This window comes from Photinus pyralis, unplaced genomic scaffold (assembly GCF_008802855.1).
Source record: "Photinus pyralis isolate 1611_PpyrPB1 unplaced genomic scaffold, Ppyr1.3 Ppyr1.4_LG6, whole genome shotgun sequence".
Taxonomy (NCBI): Eukaryota; Metazoa; Arthropoda; class Insecta; order Coleoptera; family Lampyridae; genus Photinus; species Photinus pyralis.
The window spans coordinates 28,725,579-28,744,102 of NW_022170663.1; the positions used below are offsets into that span (position 1 = coordinate 28,725,579).

The 18,524-nt window shown below is 36.2% G+C and overlaps 2 protein-coding genes across 3 annotated transcripts; both read right to left on the minus strand.

The window, feature by feature from the left end:
• Window positions 1–4,975: 4,975 nt before the first annotated feature.
• On the minus strand, window positions 4,976–7,945 carry LOC116172959. 2 transcript variants are annotated; one of them, XM_031490243.1, is made up of 5 exons: window positions 7,827–7,945; window positions 6,800–7,774; window positions 6,499–6,747; window positions 6,225–6,411; window positions 4,976–6,167 (listed from the first exon to the last, which is right to left on the minus strand). In XM_031490243.1, exons 1-5 carry the CDS (start codon window positions 7,908–7,910, stop codon window positions 6,022–6,024), a joined length of 1,641 nt encoding a protein of 546 aa, XP_031346103.1. In that variant the 5' UTR covers window positions 7,911–7,945; the 3' UTR covers window positions 4,976–6,021. The 2 variants fall into 2 exon arrangements, with proteins under 2 accessions (XP_031346103.1, XP_031346102.1); XM_031490242.1 differs by having other exon boundaries at window positions 4,976–6,179.
• Window positions 7,946–12,981: 5,036 nt separating this feature from the next.
• LOC116172958 lies at window positions 12,982–15,026 on the minus strand. Its single transcript, XM_031490241.1, has 5 exons — window positions 14,820–15,026; window positions 13,806–14,768; window positions 13,510–13,755; window positions 13,274–13,460; window positions 12,982–13,223 (listed from the first exon to the last, which is right to left on the minus strand). Exons 1-5 carry the CDS (start codon window positions 14,916–14,918, stop codon window positions 13,060–13,062), a joined length of 1,659 nt encoding a protein of 552 aa, XP_031346101.1. The 5' UTR covers window positions 14,919–15,026; the 3' UTR covers window positions 12,982–13,059.
• Between the last annotated feature and the right edge of the window lie 3,498 nt (window positions 15,027–18,524).

Genomic DNA, 18,524 nt, shown 5'->3' on the forward strand with positions numbered 1-18,524 from the left:
ATGTCTTCACCAACATGTTCATTCCAGAGCAATTGAAGCCTCCAAAATTAGAAACAAAATAGGTACTGACATTTTTCTATATTTATTTTATTTATTTATTTGCCTTTATTTTTGAGTGGGCGGGGTTTCAGACAAGGTGAAAAAGTTTGTAAAGAGCAGATTTTTCTTTTAAATGAAACACATATCTTATATTTTTACCAAGATGGTGCGCTCGCACACAAAATTACAACACCAATCCAATTGTCTGTTCAGATTGCTCGTTTGTAAAGTGGACCGGCCGAGTGATATAATTTTCAACCGTGAATTGTGCGAAGTGTTTGCCGTTTTCAAAGCGTACACGAACAAATTCGTTTCGTAGTATTAGCGGCGAGTAGCGTATTCGCATAGAAATAAATTGTTACCACCACAGTGTTGAGGTCCAAGCTGGCTAGTTACGTCAAAAAACAAGTTTGTCAACCCAACTGATGTACACCTGTTTAAGGTATACAAGGCGTTATTAAATTTACATTCAATGGCAACCGCTAAATGGTTTAAAGACAATTAATTCGTGCTTTTGTTGGCTGTTAAAACTGTAAGTTACAAGAGTAATATGGACATTTCGATACTGCGGAACATTGGGAATTTTTCCAGTAACTAAATTAAATTGCGAGGAACCTGAAGCACGGTTTGTTCCAGATTCAAATTCGTCAACCATTCACTTTCAACGAGTAACCAAATATTTTTTACCTGGCGATACAACAGGACCGATTGTATTGTACAAAGCGTTCCACCATTCAATTTTCTAAATTGTTGCTACTCTTCCAAAAGAGAAAATCAGCTGTCAATGAGAAAATATTTTAGCGCACCTATAAATGTAAGTTATTTAAATTTTTTGCATTATGTATCCATAGGACTCGATTTTTTAGGGTTTTTGTAAAATAAACTTGCACTTAAAGTCATTCCCAATTTGTGTATTTTTGAAGAATGATAGGGGAACCCAAATCAAAGATATTGGTAAACTTTTTAGAATTTTAAGTCCATTAATACCGTTCTTTTGTGTGGGTTAAATTTTATGTACCATCCAGAGGCGTGTAAATTTGTTTTTGAATAGGAAAATGTACCGAGTGTTAGAGTAATTACAAATAGTAAAAGAAATCTAGATAGGTTATTAAATTTGAACGTGTTCACGAGACAGGGCTTGAAATTTTTAATTTGTATACATAAACAAATTGAAAAAAAAACTGAAGTTGGAACGAGATTATTTTCACCAATATATTCAAACAAATCAATCATACCAGAGCATTAGATTTTAATTTTCAGATCACAAGTGGAGATAAACAACTAACTTTCCGCAAGGGAAGAATCAATGAAAATGTTTCCTTACAAAAAATTAATTGTTAAAGTAAAATTCATACCAGTGCCGTAGACAATAACATTTATTTTCTGCAAGATGGGTTTCTAACCCCTGTAAACGTAACTAAGCCGTTACAGTCGGGAATAGCCTAAGGGTCAAAATCTATATGCAAAAAGGCGCTTTCACGTTGGGGGCGGTTGGAAGTCCAACTCGGGGATGGACATTTTGTATTATAATTTGGTCACAGAAATTGACAGAAAAATTAATTTTAAGCAAAAAGTGTTCTACATATACACTTTTTTTGTAAAATCTTTTCGAGTTATTCGCGACGGAATTAATTATTAATTAATTAATAATTATTATTAATTACAATTAATAATTATTATTAATTATGATTAATTAATTGATTAATTGCGAAAAAAAAGAATTGTAGCAATTAAAATGCCAAGATAATGTAATGATTAAATTAAATATTATTTATTCTTATGTATTTTGTTCTAATTTGAATACAATTTTCATGCAAGATGAAGGTTTAATTCTGTTCAGTTCAGTAAACACAACTAATTCCGTGCCAATGCCGCGACCAAACATATTGATCAAACTGTCAAATTTTTGTTTACAACAAAAAACCTTTTGTTTTTCCAAAGCACGCTTCGCAAAAAATAAAAAATTGTATTTTTAAGAAGAAAAGACGTAATCTCAAAATGTCAAAATCCTAAATGACGACAATAAGAAAAAATAAAGTTGCCACGTCTCTCCGTCATCTTGAAAACTGTTAAATTTTCCATAAAAAATGTTTGGGTTCGAAATGTCTAGTACGCTAGTTTATCATCACAAAATTAAAATCTAAAATCAGAAATTTTCGTTTTTTCAAAATTATTTTCAGATTATTATTTAGCACCAAAATTCGCAACTTTGCCCTGATTTAACCACCTTTCTTTCTCTTAAGATAAGCGAGACCCCATGTGGCACTCGAAAAATAGACACCCTGTATAGTTTTATAGGGTTATAGTGAAGGGTAAATTTAACTTGATCCCAAACTTGCGACTAAGGACGCAAACGAGTTAAAGGAATAATTCGTTTAATATTTAATCTAAGTTCTCTCCAATCATGCAGAGGGTCATTTAAAACTTTTAAAATTTTACCTCGCCCCAGTACATGATACTACAACTTAACATGTATGATGTCGCCGGTATATACTCAATACAGGGTGTTTTTTTGGGAGCTTTAGTTAAACGTTTCTGGGAAAGTAAAATAGGTAGGTTTTTGAAAAGTTGAACTTAGGAGTTACTCTGAAGGCCGAATCGATGTAAAATATTTTCAAAATGGCCACACTTCCGGAAACACCGGAAGTAGGTAGTAATTCCGTTGTTTTAAAGGGCAACCCCTATTTTTTTATTGCATTTTTGGATTCTACGTGAAATTTCAATTCTTTTGATACCCATATGTCGATATCTGCCATTTATGGTTTTTAAGTTATTTTGACTTTAAGAAAAAAAATGGCGGATGCAGACGGTACCTTGATAATTGATTATTTGAAAACGGTTGTAGTCATGGCAACCCATTTTTATCAGTGCCTAGAGCATGAATAGGGCTTTCTTTTAGTGTACTTAAAAAAAAGTTAAGTTGCGTACAACCGCACCTATGGAGATCCAAATTTAAGAAACTTTAAAGTCTATAAACTCAGTTTTTTTAAATGGAACGACCCTGTTCTTATTATTGCATGAGATAGAGAATCGAAATTGGCATATTTTGATATTACATGTTCCTATAGCTATCTTTAACAGTTTCTGACTTATTCCCATTTTATTGAATTGACACTATTTTTTTCGAATTTTCTTTTTAGTAGTCGGCCATGATTTTAAAACAATCGAATTTTAAACAAATCTAGTGACACTAATCCGTCACCTACTGTTATAGGTGAACATAGGTTTTTCAAAAATCGAAAGATGACTCGGAGTGGTTTCATCTATTTTGGAATTTAATAAATTGTTATTTATGGTAAAATGGACAGAATCGCGACACGTGGTTGCCGTACATTCATTCGAACACTGGAACGAAATTGTATCAATTTTGGAAATGTTGTACCCCCAAATGCACTACAAACCGTTGAAGCACAAGTGATACAAAGCTCTACAACAGAATATTTAAGAGAATGAATTGAATTGCAAATGCAAGATTAACAAAATAAATTCAATGCAAAATATAAAAAACTTTGTTGAAACATTTTTGGTATGGAATTGTTGCTAGAACAGATATCGCATTACCTCTCTTAATTTCCAGACTTATACGTTGTTTAAGAAATTCAGTTGAACGACTGTCTAGATTTTTCAAAAATTTTCCATCCTATATCCTTAACAAAAAACTTATTTATTAATGAATTAATTAGGCTACAATAAATGATATTAACGAATCCATTCCTTGATTTGTTTAAAATTCGATTGTTCTAAAATCATGGCCAACTACTAAAAAGAAAATGCGAAAAAAATCGCATCAATTCCTAGATCAATTCAATGAAATGGGAATAAATCAGAAACTGTTAAAGATAGCTATAGGAATATGTAATATCAAAATATGCCAATTTCGATTTTCTATCTCATGCAATAATAAGAACAGGGTCATTCCATTTAAAAAAATTGAGTTTATAGACTTTAAAGTTTCTTAAATTTGGATCTCCATAGGTGCGGTTGTACGCAACTTAACTTTTTTTTAAGTACACTAAAAGAAAGCCCTATTCATTCTCTATGCACTGATAAAAATGGGTTGCCATGACTATACCCTTTTTCAAGTAATCAATTATCAAGGTACCATCTGCATCCGCCATTTTTTTTTCTTAAAGTCAAAATAACTTAAAAACCATAAATGGCAGATATGACATATGGGTATCAAAAGAACTGAAATTTCACGTAGAATCCAAAAATGCAAAAATAGGGGTTGCCATTTAAAATAACGAAGTTACTATCTACTTCCGGTGTTTCCGGAAGTGCGGCCATTTTGAAAATATTTTACATCGATTCGGCCTTCAGAGTAACTCCTAAGTTCAACTTTTCAAAAACCTACCTATTTTACTTTCCCAGAAACGTTTAACTAAAGCTCCCAAAAAAACACCCTGTATACTCAAATTGCTCTGTTATATACACAAAAATATAAACACTTTTGGGAAAGTGGGAGATATCCACACCTACAATACGAGGGGTAAGGACAAAATTTTCACAAAGAAGCACCACCACTCTTTTTATAATAAATCACCCTATTCACCACCTGCAACCAACAAACATTTAAAAACCGCTTGTGTTTTTCTGAGGCCACATGGATTTTGATCAAAATATGTCATAATCGTTATTTATGCACCAAGATGGTTGGGAAAAAGACCAAGAGCATTATTTCAATGACCAAGACATGAATTTGATCTATTTTTGGCGACCACATGGATTTTGATCAAAACATGTCAAAACCGTTATTTATACACCAAGATCGTTGGGAAAAAGACCAAGAGATAATCTCAATGACCAAGACATGAATTTGATGCATTTTTGTTAACTATAAAATGTATTTTGTTAGATTAAAATAAATTGTCCTTAAAAGTGATTGTAATACTGAGGGTCCTTCGATATTTCGTTGTATCGGTTTATTCTGTGAAGGAATTCACAGAGTTCATAGTAAAAGTAAAAGTACGTAAAGTTTGTTATTCTTTCTCTCTTTGTATGACGTTTCAATGGCTGTGATGCACAGTTCCAAGAATAAAGATCTTTATTATTATTCATTATCTATTATAAATTTTGTAGTAGGTATCGCTAACTAACGGTCCTCGCGAATAACCTTGGCTAAGGCAACGTTACAAATTAAGCTAAACTTAATCAATTTACTGTAAAATCTATCGTTGTTGAAGGAACTAGGAAAATCTAAGAGATAATGGTTTGGATTCCAATCGCATAAGTCAGGTTTGTAACACCTTAGTGCAGAAGTCGGCAACCTATTGGAACGGAAGAGCCAATTTCCCAGTTTTTAAAAAGCCACTCACTCAAAATTTTCAATTCAATAGTATAGTGTTTGGTTATGTACAGGGTTCTGCAATAGTGCCGTCTGTCTTTCCTAGCTCATACCTGTTTAAAAAATATTTTTAAAATCATTTGTGCAAATGTCAACTATACGTATACTATACCGTTGTGGATCTACAAAAATTATTTTTGAATATACAGGGTGTCCCATTTTTACGGTGTCAATAAATAACTGCTTTTTTTCAAGTGGAACTACCACTATTTTTTTTCGCTATTCGATTGTCTTTTGTGTTCCCTTCAAGTTTTATAAGGGGTGTCCTGTGCTTTAAGGGATTTAACCCCATAGTCTTTAGGTTATTCAATATTTTTCACAAAAGTTAATTGGTAGGTTGTGATAATAAAAAACAAAAGAATACCAGAAAGTAAACAAGTGTCACAAATTAGGTAATTATTTGCTGTAAATGTACCTACTTTCAATTTCGTAATAAGATAAGATTAATTAAAAAGGTGAATGTCGAAAAAATGAACTAATTTTTTTAGATAAATGCGGAGAGCCGCAACGTTATATCAAAACAGCCACTTGCTGCCGACCCCTGCCCTAATGTCATTGCCTAATCGCTTTCGAAGTGTTGCAGCTTAGAAAGTTCCCTCTAAAGTAGTGCCAAACAATAAACCTAACCTAAATTTTAATTAAGGAGTAATCGAGCCCAACTCCTCTTCCAGTAAGTCGATGTTCTTGTAAACATTTTGGACGATTTCTTGTGCCATTTCGCGCGACATGCACGAACCATCGCAATTAAGTGATACAATCAATCGATCATCGTACACAAACGAACCTAGAGAAATATCTAAAATGAACGGTCAATAGAAAATTCAATTAACACCATACCAACCAATGCTGAGCAGATGGGGTATCCAGAATGCGGAATCGGTGACCAGAAGCGCTCCGTTACAATAAGATCCTCTCGGAAGTCCAGGTATTAGACTGATGATTGATGTAATGTTGGTAAGGTACGAGAAAAAGTATAAACAGACGGAGGGAAAAACTGGAGCGATGAGGTGATAAATAATCATTGATACCTGAAATATTTAACTTAGAAACTTTCCTTGTGACCCCGTTTAACCCAGGTCAAAATGGGTGACTGGCAAGTCAAGGCATCAACTTACGTGGAATTCTACTGACTTCTTCAGCGCATTTGTTTTCCGTCTCATAATCGATAATCTACTGTAAAGCGGCGTTCTCGGGTCGAAATCTGTATCACTCTCAATAGAAAATGGCATTGCAAGTGTCAATATTGCAAATCTGTTGCTTAATTTCAAGTCCTTAGCGTCAATGGATTGCACATTTTCCATCTCTTCGTAGTTATGGCCGACTGGAAAGAGAAACGTAAAGTGATCTTCCCTTCTTTTCTTATACTGTAAGATTGAAAAGAGAATCAGCGTGTATAGAAATGTATAAGGACTCAACCTTTAAAAAATGCTCCTTCAAGCTTTCGTTGTAGGCGGTGGATATGATTTCGGGAACCGTTGCTCCTGTATAGTTCCTGATCTTTTTCACTTTCTGCAGGTACGTTCCGTTATCATCAAATTCCACCGCTATGTTTTCGTCGTCTCCCATTCCTCTAAGGTGCAGCTCATTAAAATCCGTCTTTACCAACGTACACAGGTACAAAACACTCGGAAAGTACACCATTACGCACGCAATCTGCCCGAGGAGTTGAAATAGGCGCGCAATGATATAGTCTTCTGCCTCCGGAAGTTTCCCAACTCGTTTCACTGGGCTTGCCCGAAATTTGTCTCCAAACACACCAGCCACAAGTTGCATTATCGTGACAGCGTCTGCCAATCCATGATGAACACGAATCATGATGGGGTACTGTTTTAGATAAGGGTTGGAACTCTGCTTTCTTAACAGAGGTTGCGTGCCTACCATCACATCCCACATCAATGGCCCACTGAATGGCATATAATGGCATTGTCCTAGCAATTTCATTAGGGTTGCATCGTCCAATATTCCCTCAACCGTTGGTAATTTACGAACGAAAGCATTGCTCTTGACATCAATGTTTTCCAAAAAAGGATACCCCCCATACCAACTCACTGACGTACGCAATTTGGCTAAATGCTCATTTGTCAGAACCTTCTCATCAACAAACTCTCGCACGCAGTCCCACGCACTCTTTTGGGTGACGCTAGTATCGATTTCAACGATTATCAAACCGCCAATCATGCCATACTTTTTTATCGGATGCGAGAGCGGCGCGTCAAGGCCGTGAAGTAGCCCGTAGAATTTTTTCCCAAACATCACCCGTAGTTTTATAGAGAGAAACGCGCGATAGATGATCAAAAACGGATACATTAGCAGCATTGTCGTCACAATGACCATTATGGCAGGAAAGAGAATTGCAAATTGAATTGCTCTCCAAACACTCCCCGTTTCCGCCTGAAATACGTTAAATAATTGCCCGCACGTAGGTACTGTATTTTATCTTTACCTTAATCTGCACAACGTTTAGAATAAGCATTGTCAGTAAAACAATCAGAAGCGCCACTACACAATCGCACCATTCTTCCTCCATGTTGTTTCCCTATTTTGACAAAACTTGGACCAGAGCTACACAAGAATAAATTCCATGTAATAGATTAACTTATCGGAAAAAATATGAGAAGTGGTTAAATTAGGTGCGATTGGCCAACTACATTTCCTGGTCGTGGCGATATGTTTGCTGTTGTTCAGCGTATTAATTCTCGTAAATGCAGGTTAATAGAGTGACTGACTCTCATGACCACTTTGAAATAGGGAGCCTTTTATTCTAATGATTCGGCGATTAACAGCTTTCCATTTTGGGGGAAAAATTGTGTTTTGCACGATGTGAGGGGGAAACCGACGTGGGATTTCGCTGTACGAGTAGGGAGATTTCAAGAGATCTCCTAGGAACGATTTCCGGCGATCTTCCCAAATTTCAAGGTATTTTAAAGCATCCCTAAAGGTTGCAAACCTACATAGGTAAACGCTTATTCGATATAGGCACTATACACATAGCCTAAAGTGCAATAAAGATAAAATGATTATTCCTACACTTAATTAGGGGCCATCAAAAGACTTCCATTGCAAATATTGATTAAATTGTTAGTTATTAAATAATTTCGACTACTCAAGTGACTACAATAATTAGGTACTGTTCATATATATATACAATGCACTGACTCTTAGGGCCGGTTGCACAAAGGCAGTTTAAACCTCGCTTGGAATTAACCAGTGGATTAAGGTCTAGGATTGGTTGAAATTTGACGTTTTGTCGATTTTCCACTAATCATATGTCTTAATCCATTGCGTTAATCTAAACGAGGTTTAAACTGCGTTTGTGCAACCGGCCCTTAGAAGTCTAGCGGAAAGAATGAATTATTGCAACTGGTTTATTGGCATCCTAAATTCTAAGCATTCTACGGATTGTAAGGATTCTAAGACCTTCTCTAAAGAATCTTCCCCCAAAAAAACCTCCAAAAAACTTTTCCAAAAGACCTCCAAAAAACCCTACTAAAAACCTAAAAAAAATGTTTTTTGGAGAAGTTTTTGGAAAAGGTTTTTTGGAGGATTGTTGTAGGTTTTTTGTATGTGTTTTGAACGTTTGTGCAGATTTTGAGAGGAGTTTTTTAAAGGCAGTTTTTTCGGAAGTTTTTAGGAGTTTTTTTGGAGGAGGTTTTTTTGAAAGTGGTTATTTGGAGGTGGTTTTTTGAAAGTGGTTTTTTGGAAGATGGTTTCTTAGAATCCTTAGTATCCTTAGAAGCCTTATTAGAAACCTGAGAATTCTTAGAATTCTTGGGATCCTTGGAATCTTTAGTATCATTAAAATCCTTAGTATCCAAGGATTCTAAGGGTTCCGAGGAACCCAAGGATTCTAAGGTTCCTAATAAGGATTAAGGGGGTTCTGATGATTCTATAAGGTCTCTGAGGACTCTGACGATTCGGAGGATTCCGAGAATTCCGAGCATTCCAAGGATTAGGATTCAAAGGATTCTAAGGATGGTAAGACCTCCTCCAAAAAAACCTCCCTCAAAAAAACTTCCCTAAAAACCTCTTCCAAAAACTTCAAAAAAAAAAGTTTCTTGAAGAAATTTTTTGGGAGGTTTTTTAGAGGTTTTTTGGAACAGGTTTTAGCATGAGTTTGTTGGAGGCGGTTTTTTGGAGGAAGTTTTTTTAGAGGAGATTTTTTGGAACTGGTTTTTTGGAGGTGCTGACCCCCAATCCAACCAGTATATTTTCTTCTATCCTGGGAAACGACTAATTAAGCTGCAGATAATTCGTTTGGTTGACTTAATACCAGATGTGGTCACTGCACATTTCAAATTTGGCCTGGGAAAGGCGTGGGGTGGCGAGTCGGAGTCCAAATTTTCATTGGACCTCTTTGGACCAATACTGTTTTATAAGATCTTCTTTAAACATCTGCCAAATTTTACATTTATTCTTGTTCAGTTTCGCTTTGCATTCACCTCTATCTCTCTTACTTGTCTAAACTCCTCCCACTTAGTCCTCGATTCGCCAATAACGGTATATCGTGCCCTTCGATTTCTCCGACCACATTCTTAACTATAGCGCGTTCGCACCTCCATATGCAGTATGGGGTCTTATGGACTAAATGCCTCTCTTACTAGTTTGCGTCATTCTTCGATAATACTATCCTTGTTTCTAACCGAACATAATCTCCTTGTGCTGTCATTGTCACGTTTGGCAAGCATGTACTATATATGTCTATAAGCACCATACTGCATTTGGAGGTGCGAAAGCGCTATAGTCCTCTGAAAATGCTATACTTCTTTAGTATCAAGCTACCTTGGTTTTCCACTCTAGTTCCAATTCTGGTGGTGTCAGTTTCCAGTTTTTCTTCCCACTGGTCGTATGTTTTCTTGTGTTTTTGTTGCAATTCTGTTCATAACTGTGTAGTGTACTTAACCCCCAGGTTCTACGCTAACTTCACACTACAAGAACACGGAAATAAAATCAACCCGGCAACGTTTAAAAATGGTCACCCGATGAAGATTCTCTCCAAAATTAAACAAAATCCCGCTTAAATTTAAAATGTGGCACGTGATCAAACATCTAAGGCAGGACCCCCTTACGTTAGCCGTAAACAACGTTATGACCTGAAACACAGTAGGGAAGGAACGTAAAATGAAACAATGAAATTGTGAAAAGTTTGTTTAATAATTATCGCAATTATTATTGATTGTAAAAGCTCGGAAATTTTAGTCGAAATAAATTACATTGCAAAAATAAACTTTAAAAACGGTAGTTCACCGAATAAAAATAGAAATAAGCTGGGAGAAAAAAAGAACTTACCAATAAAAAAACCAGCCGTCAAATTAATATTAAATTGTGTAGTAAAATTAATTGTTTGTAATGAGGTGAATGCGTAACATAAAATTGTAACAACAACAAAAAGCAGCATGTAGACTTCAAGAAGTAACACATAGGTTAAAAACAAGTTTTGGGAATTATGCGTCAAGTAAGCAGGTACCAAGATTCTAAGGAAGGGTGAAATGCACAAGATGTGACTCATCTTTGGTGCAATAAAGACCTTTTGTTAAAAACAAGATGGAAAATGACATGGCCTTGTAGGCAAATTTAACTAAAACAAAATATGTGGAAATTACGAATCGTAACTCATTTATCGCCCAGAGATTCCAAACTGAAGAGCTTTGATTATCGTAATCCCGCTCCTGCAAGATAGGTAACCCGCCTCTGGTTTCGGGGTTTTGAGCCTACAGTTGAATGTCGAAGACAATCCGGGATTGGGTGTCGTAGCTCAAATTTGACTACAGTTTTTACCACCCCCGGGGCTGATTCGTTCACGGAGAAAATTGTTAGTTACAAACAACAAGTCAGTACATACATCAAACGAATCGGTAATTTCCACATATTAAAATAAAATGATCAAAATTTATATGACTATAACTTCTCGGACAAGACCAAGTAATCAACACATAAATATAAATTAAGCAAACATTACACCAAAAGCGTAAACAATTCCAAACAAAAGGATAACGGTATTAACCATGATTGAAAGATTGAAACACACAAAAAATATAGAATGCGGCATACAAAACACAAATACGATATAAAGAAATGCAAAAATTACTACCTGCATTAAATAACACAAAATAACAACAAACATTTATGGAGCGACACGTACAGGATCGCCATTTAAGACAAGATGCCTAACGTGTGCTTTTTAAATGGCGCAGGCAGCTTTTTCCCACCTAGAAATAGCATGGTTGCCAACTCTCAAAAATGTATGTATCGTTGTAAGGTAAGTTGTACAATGTACAGGGTGTTTCGAAATTCGCGCACACGGACTGTGGGATGGTGTTATACAACGAAAACTGAATAAAAAGTTCCTCTACCAGTTTTTGATCAGACCGGCACTTTTTTTTCGACTTGCTGAAGCTTGTTTACTAGCAGACGGTGGATATTTTGAACAACTGTTGTAATTATTAATTACGTACTCGTCATAATTATTGTTTATTTTGAACATTCTTTTGTTTTTAAAAATGTGTTATTAAGTTTAACCAGTGGCGCAGCGTAGGGGGGTAGCTCGAAAAATCGCGGTCTGATGGAAAACTGGTAGAGGAACTTTTTGTTCAGTTTTTGTCGTATAACACCATCCCATTGTCCGTGTGCGCGAATTTTACAGGGTGGAACCTCTCAACTGCTTGAATCCCTTCAGCTCAGCTTCAGTTTTTTCTTTCAACTTGTCCTAGCTAGCGCATGGATTTTCTTTTCTATTTGAATTTGGTTTATTCTCACTTCTTCCTCTAAATATTCGCACGTTGTCAAACATTTCTTTAATGTCTCAACTAATTTCTTGTTGTTTTCTTTTAATCGTCTCTTGTTTTTGGTTCCATCCTCTTCTCTAATGCGCGTCGGTTGCTATCCTTTGTAAGGCCTTTTGATTCGTTTCTAACTGTTGAAGAAAAGTTCCATATTTCCAATCCAACCAACATTGACATCCCAAGTTGAAAATAGCAATCCTAGGTTCAAAGCAAAAAGCGGAAAACGAAAAGCGAAAAGCAAAGGGCGAAAAGCAAAAAAAAGGTCATTCCGCTAAATAGAGCGAAGAGCGAAAGCGAAATTAAAAGCGAAAAGCGACAAGCAAAAGGCGAAAAGCGAAAAGCAAAAAGCAAAAATTTAAAAATAACCATAATCTCGGGGTTCTTTCCGCTAAATCGTGGCTCACTGATGAGCCCCTATTTGCAACGGATAGTTACAAAAAAGAGTTCAAATTAAATAAAATGTGGTAGCTGGCTTCCGTTACTTGTAATTTTGAGTAGAAAGAACACTCCTCAGATTTGGTGTGTCTCCCCTCCCTATCGCAATTGCTGCTACATCTACTCAGTATTGATAATTTGTATTACAATGAAGAAATTTTAAATGGAAACACACGACTTAATCTATGGATCTTGTGGTTATCAATCTCAAACGAATATTGTAGAAAATTTCGCCTCCAAGCTCCAAGAAAACCAGCCATCGGAGTATTCGCTTCCGAAAAATGCAACTTTTACAGTTCTAGAAGATGACGTTCGCAAAATTACAATACAATACGAATTTCAAATTATTGAAGACGTCATAACTCCAAATGATTTTTAGCCAAATCTGCAGAACCATTATTTTATTCTCTGGGGCATACATTGTAAGTACTACTACAACAACATAATTATATCGTACTATGTTTAAAACCGTTTATGTAAGTATTCCAGCTCTTTACCAAGTAAATCAATATTCTTGTAAACGTCCTCTAGGATCTCCTGCGCCATTTCCTGAGACATATACAAACCGTCACAGTTGAACGAAAGAATCAAACGATTATCGTACGAAAACGACCCAAAGGCGAGATCTGAAAAATGTTCTCGTGCTATCAATATTGTAATTTGATTTGAGTGCTACCTATCTGCATTAGATGCGGTACCCAGAAGATACAATCGGTCATCACCAACTTGCCGTTGTAGTAAGATCCCTTTGGAACTCCCGGAATCAGACTAACTATTGAAGTATTATTTAGGAAGTAGGCGAAGGGCAAGAGGCAAACTCCCGGGAACGAGGGCGCTATTATATGGAATAAAACGTTGGACACCTGTAAGAAATCAATTTTCGAATTTCATTGACACGAGTTGAGAACGTACGTAAAATTCCATTGATCGCTTTAACATGTTCACTCTTCTCCTTACTTCCTGTAGTTTACAGTAGAGTGGAACATTGCCATCGTAACCGTTTTTTTCTACAGAGAACGGTATTGCAAGGGTCATCGCGGAGAATTTGTTTTTCAAATTTAGATCTTTAATATTCATTGCTCGCATGTTTTGGATTTCTTCCGGATTGTGAACGACCGGCAGTAGGAACGTTGTCTGTCTTGAGCTTTTTTTCTGGTACTGCAAAGAGAATGATCAATTTTACGCACATCAGGAGTTGGGAAACAAACCCTCTCGAAGTGAGCCTTTAAACTTTCGCTGTATGCCGTGCATATGATTTCGGGAATTGAAGCCCCTGTTAACCTTCTTATGTTTTTCACTTTCTGGAAGTACGAGCCGCCCTTGTCGAAGAGTAAAGCAACCTTCTCATCGTTCCCCATTTTCTTTTGGTGCAGATCATTCACATCTTTCTTTATTAGTGCGAGTGAATACAGAATGCTGGGGAAATACACGATCACGCAGGCGATCTTGCCCAAGAATTGAAACAATCGCAATATAAGATAATCCTGGGATTGCTGTTGAAGTTTCTCGTGTTTTCCCACTGTTCCATTCGGCTTGTCACCGAGCACTCCCGCGAGTAGCTGTATTAAAGTGACACCGTCCGTCAATGCGTGATGGACGCGGATCATTACGGGATACCGCTTACGGTCGTTCTCCGTTTGAAGAGGTTGAGTTCCAACCTTAACGTCCCACAAAAAAGGGCCATCAAATGGCTCGTACTGGCACCGACCGAGCAACCTTGTTAACGCGGCGTCATCCAAATCACCGTCAACGATTGGCAATTCCTTAACACAGTCCTCGGTCTTCATATCAATATACTCGAGGAAGGGGTATCCTCCATATGATTTAATTGTGGTACGCATTCTGGATAGCTGATCATCTTTTAGAATGTTTTTATCTACAAGATCTTTAAGGCATTCCAATACAGTTTGTCCTTCGGCATTATCATCGAATTCAAAAATGACCAAAATGCCAATCATTGCGTATTGCTTAACTGGGTGGTTAACGCAAACGTCGAGTCCGGACAACAAGCCATAAAAGTTATTTCCATACCTGTTTCGCAGTTTAATCGAGATTACCATGCGATATACAAAGAACACTGGTTGTAGAATCAGCATTACCGCCACCATGCAAATTATTACAGGAAACAGGAAACAAAATTTTATTGTTGTCCCCAGACTCCCTGTCTCCTCCTGCAAGTTCAACGTGCTTAACATTTAATTAACATCAGCTAGGAGTTTTACCTTGAGTTGAATGGCGTTTAAAAACATCATGGTTATCAATAATAGTAAACCGGCAATAGTTTCTGTACACCATTCTTCATCAATTTCGATGTCTGCCATTTAATAAGAATTCTTTAGGCTGAGATGCAAAAATTATACCTAACGGAAACACTTTATTCGTTAGTTATCCTGCGCGCTTTGATAAGATTATCGAAGTGGGAAACAAACAGCTAAATCGGTTTACGTATCAAAAATTGAACTTTTCCGTTGTATATTTGTAGTCAAATTTCTAATAATAAGGTATTATATTATATTTGACATCTTAAGGCGCTAAAGGGTCAAACCAAAGCTATATAACCAGGTTGCGTTAATAAACGGGATTAAAATTGACTTTGGTACACCTTGACACGATTTCAACAAGGTTCATGTTCAATAGAACTAACATATTGATTTAAGTTTTATATATTTTGCAATAAAAAATTAATAAAATCAATCTGGATACCCGTGTACGTTTATCTGACACCAAGATATAGCTCAATATGTGCCAATATTTTACATAGATTTGTACCTTATTTTGACAGTGTACATAATTCTGACAAACAATGGTACCAAAATTTGACAACAGGAGATCTCGGGTGTAAAAGGAAAGTAGGTAACCTAATTTTAATATTTTTTTATTTTAATATTGTTCGTCCAATTTGTGTAAACTAAAACTAAAAAATAATGAATAATTATTCATATTTTTCAATTTCAGGCACTTTGAAAACGCCCCGGATGTTTGCTAATTGGAGTTCTGTTATTTTTTCTAAAACATCCATAGATTCATACCATAATTCGTCAGCGTGAGTGGGTCATTTCCATTTATCTGTGCCACTCGAAGTCATAACCTTTACAAAATATTTTTGTTCTTCTTTATTGATGTCTTTTACGATTCCTGGAAACATCTTTTCTTCGTAGTTGACAATAACATAGTCATTAGGTTTTATGTTTTTATTTGATTTTCTGATGGTATCTCCGACAAAGGTTTCTTATTTTTTACCTCTTCGTTTTCTATTTCATTCATTTTTTTCGATTCGTTCTTTTCTTTGACTAGGAACCGTTATCCATCTCCACTATAAATAATAAACGTGTGTTGATTGATTTATTGATTGACAACTTTCAACTCGTCCACACAAGAAAGCTGTGTGGGCGTCATAATTAATAGAATGAAACAAACGGAAAAATCGAATAGAATAAGAGGTGAACAACACCATTCGTTATAGTGTGGATGTGCCTTTAAATATACCTACTTTCCAACTGTTGTTCAAATTCAAATTTCGCGGCTCCCGAACTGAGCCAAAATGGCTGCCATTCGCGTGACTTTAGTAATCTAGGGACTTTAGTTTTTTGGAGGTAATGGTTCAGAATACTTATTATTTTAGAATAAAGCCTAAATGTGTCAAATATTAGGACGGTGTCAAAAATATGGTCATTTACCCTAACATTGTTTTGAGGTAGGTATGAATAAAATGTTCGCACTGTCTTTGAATGCTTATGCCATGTAGATTTTTTATTCGATTGATGCCACTCTGCCGGCTTGAGCATTTTGAATAATTTAAGATGGCGTCCAAGGTGGTTCCCAAACATTTTATTTTGACGCGATATTGTCATGTGGCACATCATTTTATATGTTTTTTGTTGAATGTTCATTTGAACATGGTACTTAGATTCGGCTGCAGGCTTTTGAATCTTCTTTCTTATCATGGATGCCAATGGTCCTACGTGTTTCGATATATATTTCGTCATTTTCGGTAGGTACCTACTTATTAATGTCGATGTGCAATGTTTTCGCAATAAAATAGGACTCGCAATTCCCGATTATGACAAAACAAGTTCCTTCTTCTTCTTCTCTTGAAATAGTACTCCCGTCCGTCGAAACTCAAATATAAACTGTGTAGTTCAAAGCTACTTCATGTTTCAGAAGTGATTTTAGATATTTCTTGTGTGAATTCATTCAAAGCAATATATCATCGTCTTTGAAATGATCGGAAGATATAGTACGGTCAGGTACTCGTAAATAATTTGTGGTATTTCCCGTGGTAGATACCGTGTATCCGCATCAACATCTTAATTATTTTAACTCACAATCTGCAACATAAGTTTATTGCAGCTTCAGTCTGGCAATAACATTTTTCACGTCAACTGTAGGTAAAATTGGACTTTTTATTTGTAGTCCTCCCCAAAAAACATAAATAATAATATACGACAACTTAATTTCGCATCAGAATAACATGTTCAATATTTCGGGCGCGATCTTGAATGGCGGTTTACAGTATAGTTAAATTCCACAGTTCTAATTTAATAATCGTGTAGGTACCTGAAACCATAAAACATATTTTTGGACAGTAAAAGTTTATTTAAAAATAAAGGTTGATTAGCAAAAAAATAATAAACATGTGCGGGTTTAAGGGTTTATTCAAAACGATATGATTGTGACGGGCTCTGTAACGTAATAAGCCCGACCAATCAGCTCCTAGAACCATTCAGATGACATAACGACTTGGCAATGTTGCAGGAGATTGTCATTTGTAACTTGTGTCACCTGTCACAGGCACTTGTCGTTCACTTTCGCGTTAGATCCAACAACCGTCTATAATTATAATTATAGACGGCTGTGATGCAGTTAAACATGCCTCTTAAAACGTCAAATATATCCGACAAACGTCAGACCCTCGCACAAGGTTGCCGGCTCACTTTTACGTGATTGGTTGTAGGTTCGTGACGTATTTAGACTGAAGCGTTTCAAATTCGGTCTAAAAACACAGCTTTCCAATAATTTATTTTGGGTTTATTTTACTCGCAAATAAAAATTGAGGACACACGGGTCTTTTTATTTTTATTGTACATTGTAGATCAGAAATAAAAAATTAAGCCGGGATGCCCCCATTACTCGAAATGCTCTCTGGCAGTATCTCGAAGCAAGCTATTGGGAAATTCTTTTTTACCTGTTTATTAATTAGGAACATCTGAAGTGGCCGCCTAATTAAACGCCCTGCATTTCATTATACTAATTTTTATCATTGAGTGAAAAATTATTTCGTTATTCAATGTTTTTATGCATGGTGCTTTTCATTGCCATTTATGAGTCGGTCTGTTGTTTAGATTTCCTACCACATTTCCATCCGCCCATTTGTGTTGTAAATTTCGCCCAATACCTAATAGCTTATTTGCCCTAGTTTGCAATCACTGGAAATCTGCCCTATTTGGTGTGTCCGTGGTTGTGGCGGCAATATCCGGGGTATGCGATTGAAACCGTACGTCCATCTGCTTGAGAAAAAGATGTAGGTAATTTCTGGATCGAAACAACATAATAATAAGGCTCATTTAATACAATAAAATGAGTAATGACACCAGTCTCGTTTGTTTGAGCATTTGTGTGCTATATTAAGCGTGCTACTGCTAGGGATAGTCAATTTTGCTCTGACCGTATCTGGAACCAATTCCAGAGATGCTGTGTGGCTAGCATTACTAAACAAGAAAATGCTACAGATGGTCTGGCGGGACAGGGAAACAAATCCGAGTCTTTTCAGTTTTCAGTCCAGTGCCATATTCACTATAGACCACTACACTTCTTTCGGGTGCTACGTCATAAGAAGAATTATTGATTTGCAAATTTATTGTTCCGAACTTTCTAGAACGTTTTTTCGAGGTGCCATAATGTCGATAGAGGCCATAAGTAATAAAAGG

What these genes read in the sequence shown, in the direction of transcription:
- LOC116172959 (XM_031490242.1), bottom strand. Translation starts at nt 7,910, where the DNA reads ATGGAGGAAGAATGGTGCGATTGTGTAGTGGCGCTTCTGATTGTTTTA. An exon ending in TAAACGTTGTGCAGATTAAG is followed by an intron (nt 7,775 to 7,826) that starts GTAAAGATAAAA and finishes AACGTATTTCAG; the next exon opens with GCGGAAACGGGGAGTGTTTG. An exon ending in TGAAGGAGCATTTTTTAAAG is followed by an intron (nt 6,748 to 6,799) that starts GTTGAGTCCTTA and finishes TCAATCTTACAG; the next exon opens with TATAAGAAAAGAAGGGAAGA.
- LOC116172958 (XM_031490241.1), bottom strand. Translation starts at nt 14,918, where the DNA reads ATGGCAGACATCGAAATTGATGAAGAATGGTGTACAGAAACTATTGCC. An exon ending in TAAAGGCTCACTTCGAGAGG is followed by an intron (nt 13,756 to 13,805) that starts GTTTGTTTCCCA and finishes TTCTCTTTGCAG; the next exon opens with TACCAGAAAAAAAGCTCAAG. An exon ending in AGCGATCAATGGAATTTTAC is followed by an intron (nt 13,461 to 13,509) that starts GTACGTTCTCAA and finishes GATTTCTTACAG; the next exon opens with GTGTCCAACGTTTTATTCCA.